The sequence below is a fragment of the Oreochromis aureus genome, linkage group 4 (genome assembly GCF_013358895.1).
Source record: "Oreochromis aureus strain Israel breed Guangdong linkage group 4, ZZ_aureus, whole genome shotgun sequence".
NCBI classification, from domain to species: domain Eukaryota; kingdom Metazoa; phylum Chordata; class Actinopteri; order Cichliformes; family Cichlidae; genus Oreochromis; species Oreochromis aureus.
In genome coordinates, this window is record NC_052945.1 from 14,314,897 (window position 1) to 14,323,433 (window position 8,537).

General features: G+C 38.1%; 2 protein-coding genes across 3 annotated transcripts; both read right to left on the bottom strand.

Moving 5' to 3' along the window:
* Positions 1-3: 3 nt before the first annotated feature.
* Positions 4-3,104, bottom strand: zgc:112148 (uncharacterized protein LOC550424 homolog). Of its 2 annotated transcripts, none has more exons than XM_031746017.2 (7): positions 3,023-3,104; positions 2,806-2,873; positions 2,581-2,725; positions 2,310-2,399; positions 761-886; positions 541-669; positions 4-439 (listed from the first exon to the last, which is right to left on the bottom strand). In XM_031746017.2, exons 1-7 carry the CDS (start codon positions 3,032-3,034, stop codon positions 413-415), a joined length of 597 nt encoding a protein of 198 aa, XP_031601877.1. In that variant the 5' UTR covers positions 3,035-3,104; the 3' UTR covers positions 4-412. The 2 variants fall into 2 exon arrangements, with proteins under 2 accessions (XP_031601877.1, XP_039467362.1); XM_039611428.1 differs by having other exon boundaries at positions 2,581-2,647; positions 3,023-3,101.
* A 959-nt stretch (positions 3,105-4,063) lies between these two features.
* LOC116325224 (proton channel OTOP2-like) lies at positions 4,064-7,051 on the bottom strand. Its single transcript, XM_031746056.2, has 6 exons — positions 6,554-7,051; positions 6,325-6,461; positions 6,172-6,230; positions 5,498-5,640; positions 4,569-5,410; positions 4,064-4,482 (listed from the first exon to the last, which is right to left on the bottom strand). Exons 1-6 carry the CDS (start codon positions 6,987-6,989, stop codon positions 4,312-4,314), a joined length of 1,788 nt encoding a protein of 595 aa, XP_031601916.2. The 5' UTR covers positions 6,990-7,051; the 3' UTR covers positions 4,064-4,311.
* Between the last annotated feature and the right edge of the window lie 1,486 nt (positions 7,052-8,537).

Genomic DNA, 8,537 nt, shown 5'->3' on the forward strand with positions numbered 1-8,537 from the left:
AGATTCAAATTTCAAGCTGAAAATGACAGTAAACCTTTATTTTCTTATTTACTATAACATATAATTTCCCATAGACATACCTTAACAAAAATGACCAAAGTTACACTTTGTCTTTACAATACCCGATATCAAACATAATAAAAAAGGTAGGTAACAGGTAATTACATACATTCTCCCAATAATGCACAGTAAAATGTATTTTTCCAGGAGGCTACAAAAATGCATGTTGTAAACCACAGATGTCAAAGGCTACAAAGTGGCACACCCTTAAGCTAAAAGGAATGATTTCTTTATCCAAATCCTCTTCTAAAATCCTGAAATTTAAATCACCCATGCGCTGCGAAAGAAGACCAAACACCTTTTTTTGTGTAAGAAACAAGTAAATACAAACAGGCCCATCCAGTAGCTGACTTCAAAGACTTTCCGGTTGCGTCATTGCCTTTGATTTACAAAAAAAAAAAAAAAAAAGGAAAATATTAATGTAAAAATTCATTATACAAACTGCAGAAAAGAAGGGCCAATGTATGATGATTCACATACCCGTTTAAGAATCTGGACACCGAGATAGTTCTTTGCCATGTTTCTCAGGTTAGACTTTCCACCCACCTTGCACCTCACATAACCATACAGGTTTGCCCATTGTAAAACCAAGCCCAATATTACCACAACCTGGAGGAACCAAGAAGTAGATGTCAGCCAATAATCAGCAGCTATTTAAGTTGTCAGGAATGTGTCTTACACGCTGAAACTCTAAACTGACCAGCCATTTAATGTTAAAGGAGAAGACAGTGCTGAACACAAACAGGATCCAGAAAATAGGGCACACAAGAAGGCCGAGCCAGAACACCCGTGATTCTGCGCTGGACGTTATGTTTTTGCTGCCCGTCTGTTAAGAAAAGTAGACATATTTAAAGATATACATACACGCATACATATACATATATATATATATGTGTGTGTGTGTGTGTGTGTGTGTGTGTGTGTGTGTGTGTGTGTGTGTGTGTTATACATGTTATATCAGCATCAGTTAGATGAAAAAGGAAGTTGTCACATAACTCTGTGCACTCTTTCCTGTCCACCCCATGAATCAGTGGCTTGTAGAACCACTTTTAGCAGCAGTAAGTTAAAGAACTTGAAGTGATTGTTTTCTGGAGGAGTTTCTCACAATGCAGTATTGGACTCTTCTTTGCACCATTTGCTTCAATTCATTGAGGTTTTCAAGCTCTGAGTCTTTTCTTTGTCTGGTGTAGATCTGCTGTTGTGCTTAGGATCATTATCCTGACATATGGACCGATTTCAATACTTTGGCATCCAGAGGTGTTCACAGTTGACTCACTGACTGCAAGGTGCACAGCTCTTGTCAGTAAGAAGTATATGTGGTGACATGTTGAGTTTGGTTTTCTTTAAATATGTCCAATGAACATTATTCCTAAAGACTTGTGGTTTGTTCAGATGGCCTAAGATACCAGAGAAGAGGTTTTTCTCTCACAAAACCTTCCAAATAAGCCACACAGTAATTCTCTAAATATGCTAACTGAGGCCTGTAGAGTCTAAGATGTTGCAACTAGGTTGCATAGGTCAGATCGCATTATATGATCTGACCTTGGAGTGAATTTGAATCAACAGATCAGCAAACTACCAACAGCTTTTTTAGAGGTTCTCACACTTGCTGATCAATTAATCAAGTACATTTGATTTAAAGCACTTGGATGTTTCTTACTCTTTTAATTCCAATGGAAGCAGTAAGAGTGTGGAAACTGTCTTTTTTCAGGTGACTGTATATTGTGGCTGTGTATGTACATTCTACCCTTGTTTTTCTATCTTTCCATCTATAAGCTGGTGGTTTAAACCTTTCATACCTGATGTCTGTGAAGGTTCTAAGTCATCCAGGTCATTGTAGTCTAAGGAAGCGGTCCCCAAAATTGTTTAATGTCCAACAATATTTTCACGGACCGGCCTTTAAGGTGTCATGGATTAATAAAACAAAATAAAACCAGTACCGGTACCAAAGAAAAAGAAGATTTATTCATAACACATGGGAAAAGACCCAGGGAAACCGAGTTAATGATAAAAACGATTCAAAAATAACACTAAAAACCAATAAAAACCCTGAAAACCATCCAAGAAGCTTCTTCGGCTTCGGTGGAGAGTCACAGATTTTTAAGGGGACTTAAAAACCCGTGACTCTCTTAGAACAGAAGAAGCTTCTCGGATGAGAGGTGAAACATCTTAAAGAAACTTAGAGAAGTCCAGATTCTTTTCTTTCCAAGCTCCTTAGACCCTTTCAAAGCTGATTAGTTCCTACTTGCCTTCTTTGACTCAAACACCCAGTGGCTCTTCCCATTTTCATCCACTTGATTCCACCATCGAAGACCCACCAACAATCTGCCGGATACATTCTAAAACCCACAAGGTAAGTTGTCATAATCATTTCCAGATGCATTTAGTAATTTTTTTCTAATAAATGATAAAGTAAAAAAATAAAAAATCTCAATGCAGTGGTACTATACCCTTATAAAAGATTATGCGTGACAGCTACTTATATAACTGCATTTAGCCCTGTGGTGAAACGTCACCCACCTTGACAGTCCAGAAGTCACATGATAGCAGAAGTATGATGGTGACCATGCAGACAACAAAGCGACCGCTGAGAATGTCACAGAAGAGATAAACCAAGATGGCACTTGTTCGGAAGAAGAGATGGAAAAAAGACACCAGAGGATGTCTGAAACCCCCAAATGGAAAATTTAGTCTTCGTGGTTAAGGGGGGTTTGGGCTATAAACACATTAAGTGCAACATCTTACCTCATTTTGGACCTTTTTGTCTGGTTATTCTCATCCTCTTCTCCAAAAAGAGGGGCATCCTGAGTGTCCTGAAACCAGAAGAAAGTTAAACACACCGAGAAAAGTACCTGCTACGGCGCTTTACTCTTATTTGATCAATATTAAACAGTCTAAGACGCCTATTTCAAAAAATAATCGCTTCTAAATACTGATACAACTCAAATTTAAGCTCGATCACCTGTCTCTGCATTTTGGTACCAGAAAGCTCTACTTCCTGGTGACGTGTAGTAAACAAACCCGTGTGCTAAGGACCCCACGAAGGTGTGGCTTTGAATTTGCCAGACACAAAGGTAAGCACACCACTCCCAAATATGTAGATTATCCGTTTGTGTTTTAAGCTTGCTGTATTAATAAGTAGCCTACCTGCTGTACGGGCTCTGGGAAAGCGTTTTCTTTGTTGCGTTTTAACTTATTTGTTTTGTAATTTTTAAAAAGGGCAGTAAGGGCAAGGAAGTCGAGAGGCGAAAGCTAATTGGTCATTACACTACAACGCAGGCGCGTGTCAGAGCAGGTGAGTCATCAGAACTGCCTTACAGTCAGTGGGCCAGTAGAAAGGTAACGCTGGGATGTATTTATTCAATTATTATGGCATCTATAATCTATCTATAGTCTTGAAACAGAACGGCGTAAAACTCCCAAAACTAATGCAGCCAGTGATTCGACATAAAAAGTTCTGTATTTAAAGCACAATTTAAATCGCTAGTGAAGTTAGAAATGTGAACATTTTTGACCGATTCTTTTGTATGTGTGGTGTTTGGGGGATGATTACCATGTTTTTCATTCTTTTGTGTTTTTTCTTAAGCTATACAGGAAAAGACTGCGTGGGCAAAGCAGATCTGACTAGTGGGAACTCATGTCGTGTTTATTGTAAGGTCTGCACTGCTTTCAATGGCGATTTCAATCTAAAATAATACACCACTACAGTGTTGGCTGCTTATGGTTATGGTTATGACAGCTGGGATAGGCTCCAGCGCCCGCCTCCAGCGCCCCCCCCGCAACCCTGACAAGGATAACCAAACCACAATCAGAAAAAATACATTTAATGTTAAATTAAAAAGCCAATACTATTTAGTTTACAATAAATAAAGGGGGGAAATAAATGAGAAACTGAAATAATAATAATAATAACTTTGACTTTTAAATTGTAAACTTGAATTAATAATAATAATAATAATAACAACAACAACAACTCTTTTTTTGCTTGTTTCTTTTTGTGCATGTGTTTATTTTGTGCATACATGCCTGAAGTGTAAATCAATTCATACAAGGTCAGAAACAAAAACAGTTATGAAAACATTATAAATACATGTGCATTTTCATATAAAAAATAATCAGATACATCTTAGTGGCTGCATTCATTAGTTAGTTTTGATCGAAATTTGTAAGGAAAAATCATTGGAACAAACCACAGGTTATATATGGTTTAAGTGTCCACCCAGTCAGCTGTACAAGTTGCACGCTCCCATGTTATGATATCAGAAACACCTCAAAAAGGTTGGCAACCGAATGCATTCGGTAAAAGATGCCAAAAGGAAGTCCCACGTTTACAACAGGAGCCCATACGTTGAATTTGTAGAATTCAGTTTCAGTGGTGTGGTCAAACTGAGGACGAGCACCGAATGCAGGCATGATCCACAGCTGTGAAAAAATAAAAATAAGAGAGCCTTAATATTTAGTGAATTTTTAAAAACCATATTTAAGGCAGCGAGAGACGAGGTACTCACAATGATGTTTCCCATCAGCAAAAACATGCAGACCTCCTTCAACACTCGTCGCTTCCACAACAGTTTGTATTTGTACTGTATCTTGTTGCCATGCAGGTTATCTTCTGGCATATCAGGGCTTGTCTTTGTGTTCGTGTTTGAGCCTTCGTGGTTGTTCATGTCATTGCTGGGCTCCACCACATAAGGATTTACAATCACAGATGGTTCCTTGACTTCATGAAAAGGCTCCCGATGCAGACCTTCAATGATGAAAAAGTTCTGCAGGCCAAGCTGGATCACCATAATTATGGCAAAGGACAGATTGAGCCCATTCAGGGGGCCTTTGACTCCTGTTGCAATCATGGCTATGATACTGAAATAGCTAATGACGAACTGTCCCAGTGAGACTCCGACCAGCAACCCCACATCCAGATTGCGTGTGGGACTTTTTTCTGACACGTGTTCGCGGTAATCAACCCTGTAAATCGTCATGCCAATCACAGTCACAATAGACATGAGGCTCACTATGACTATATTCATGACAAAGTGCATCATCAATGCTTTTTCTTTGGCTTTTGCATCTTCATTTTTCATTTCCATCTCATATGCAATGAAGGTCGCCAGCCCTGCGATCACTAACAGGATTCCAAAAGTAGGGCCGATATATATGCCTTTAAGATGGAATTTGATTTTGGCGTGCCCATGTTCACCTACTAATCGACCCACGTTTTTCCACATGATGTAGGCCATAGCAGAGGCAAAGAGGCTGTACTCGATATTGAAAGGGTACAAGTAGTAGTAGGCATCCTTGAAGATGCTACATGAAGAGTGGCTGCACTTACACTCATGGTCCCCATAACTTGCTGTAAAACATGAAACAAAAGAATTATGTTGTGGTTTCATACCAACTCTTTTATGTAGTACAATTTTTTAAAAACTGCTTTAATTACCTCTACTGATGTAAAAGCTTCGCCCATCAAGTTTAGTGATGTTGCTCAGATCGGTGGGAACTAACGTTTGGTGAACAGACTCCTCAGCAACTGCAGTCATCCACAGAACCAGATTTGTGGAGAGGGTGAGCATCAGCCCACAGCTAATATTGAGGGATAAAAGGAAGGTAAAATAAAACAAGGATTAGATAGGCTAACATAAAACATAACAGATAATACCTATGAGTGTAACGTTCCAGGTTATTGTTATAGTTTAAAGCTAAATCCTGATTAATCAGCATGGAATTTCTTTTTAAAGGAAAGCGTTTCAAATCTAAATCTTAAATATAAACTGGTTCTCTTACTTCACTGTTATAGGAAATGAACTTCCTTTGAGGTTTTTTTTAATCATTTTTTAACTAAAACAATTCACATTAACTTTTTCTACACCTTTTAATACAGATGGTAACTACTGGTTATAGCCTCCTTTTAAAAAGGGACCTTCAGAAGGTCTGGGAATCACAGCCAGTGAATTGGTGGCTGCAGCATTTCCAGTATAAAGTTACTCTGATATTTTTCACAGCTTCTTGGGCAACAGATTTTACAGTAACTAGGTTACTTTCCCTGTATCGAAATAGATACCACCCGGAAGTACAATGATGAAGAAAGGGGTAGGAAATATCTTAATTACCTACCAAGAAATGTTCTTTTGTAGCTGCACGCAGTCTTTGGAATGGACCCACAAGAAGTATGTCTACAAATTGATTTTACAGTTATTACAATAATTATTTTGCAACCATCAAGACCAGATTAGATGTAGTAAGGAGCATTTTATTATTCATTTCTACCTGCACAAATATGAAAACAATTTGCACCACGGGAAATGCAACTTTAACTGCAGAATCACAGTGGAGGTATCCCACATAGCTGGCAATCTTGAAAATATCCATGATAATGCTGAGGACTCCAAACAGCACAAGTCCTCCTGGAGGAGCAAAAAAGAAAGAAGGTGTAGAACGGATGAAAAACTCATAAAACTACCCAATAATACTTAAACTGAACTATACATTTACTCACCTCTGAGCCATGTTGGCCCAGCGTGGGCATCCTTGTAATTGACAGCATTTTTATTCCTGGCTGTGTAGATGCTGTAATAAATCATCCACATGGAGGTAAGCAGGAGGATGATGATGAGGAAAATCTGCAGATGATGGGCTTTGATATTTATCTCTTCATAAGTACTCCCGGTGACCAAGACACTGCCCAGGATCAAAATGTTTACACATATGATCCAAGATCCCATCCATCCCCAACTTTGGCTTTTTTCCTTCCCAACTTCTGCAGAAGAGATCTTCAGTTCGGGTTCATCCTTGCTTCCCTCCTGACCAGGTGAATTTATGTCGTTTGACTGGTGGAACTCCTCTGTTTCCTTGTCCTGGGCCATCATTCTGCAGGGTTCACACTGATTTCCCATCGTCAAACAGTTACACTCGTAGCAAGAGCTGATAGACATGGCTACTCTCTCTGCTCACAGGTGAGTTCTCTGCTGGATTTGTTTCTATATAAGACAAGACAGGTTTAACAGCCACACCCAGTCTTGGTTGCTATTAGCAGAGTGATCCTGCGCAAAAGAAACTTTTCCACGAATGCCAAATCAGCACAATTTGGTCTTTTTTTATCTAAAACAAAACAGAAAATTTTAAATCAACAAACAAAATTCTATTTCTACACTTCTGGCTCTACACATAGTGTGTACAATAATGTGTAATGTGTTCAAAATCAGAAAAAATATCTCTTGCAGTTAAATTATAACTAGATCAACTGTGCTTTTTTCTTGAATTCACCAACACCATTCCATGCCATCTAAATAAAGAATTACAACAGAGCAGGTGAAAGAATTGTATAATATTATTAAAAATAGCTCTTATCAGAGGAAAAAAATCAAGCTCCTGTCCTGATTTTACGAAAATCAGGACATGAGCTAAAAATGGTGAAAAGTTACTGGATACCTGTAAGCCTACCTGTCTCAACAAGATCCTATGAGCAGTCTAGACAGTCACTGCATTTATATGCCCAAGAAAACACAGTAGTATGAGCTACAAAGAGTCATAAATATCAATAAATCTGCTACGAGCAAAAAGCACTCCAAACACAGTGTGTTTTGCACTTAATGTTTCTGTAAGTTCAAAGGATGTTTCCAAGAAAAAGACTTCTTTTCTCACAAATTCCAAAGAAACTAAAAAAAAAGAAACTGGTTTATTTTTGATAAACAGCTGTGTTTTGATATTATACAGTACATTTTATTGTTATGCAAGGTACGCTATGGGTGTCATGGAAGTTTTGCCAGCATGCCCACAACAAACAGAGTAGAAAAAAAACCAAATGGCATGCTATGTTATGAAACAAATTTTTGCTTTCTTCAATGCTTTCGAGGTTTTGTGTTACCTCTTTTTTTTCTGTGATCCTATTGTTTTACATTTATTTGAACTGACTGTAGGCAGCAATAATCCATTCATGTCTAAATGGGTGCAGGTTGTATTAAGTGAATATCTTTTTTTAATTCAGTGCTTTAAGTTGTTTCCATTTCTTAATCCTTTTAAATAAGTAAAGCGATCTACCTGTCTATTTTCTCATCTAAATTGCACCAGGTGTGGTACATGGATAATCTGATGGAGATCACTGTCCTTGGAAGTTCCAAGTAGTCTGAGTAGTCTGACTGAGAGCGTGCATACTTATGCTGCAGTTTTATGCTTTGCAGTGAGGTGGGGCTGAGATTTGAGGTACTTTTTTGCAGCACTCCTTTGTATTAATGAAATCATTCTTTGTGTGCCCTGCATTTTTCTAACTGGAGATTTAAAGTGAGAACAATAGTTGATTCAAAAGGACAGTGACAGCGGAGTAATTCTTAATTTTTCTTCTGTGTCCACGTCATAATGAGGCCTCTCGTGTCTCTGATTTTTTTCCAACTTGAATGAAGTTGATTACATTGGATAAAGATTTGTTGTTTTTTATATTGATATTTATTTTAAAGATCCAAAATGGCACATTTAGCAGAGTGAAG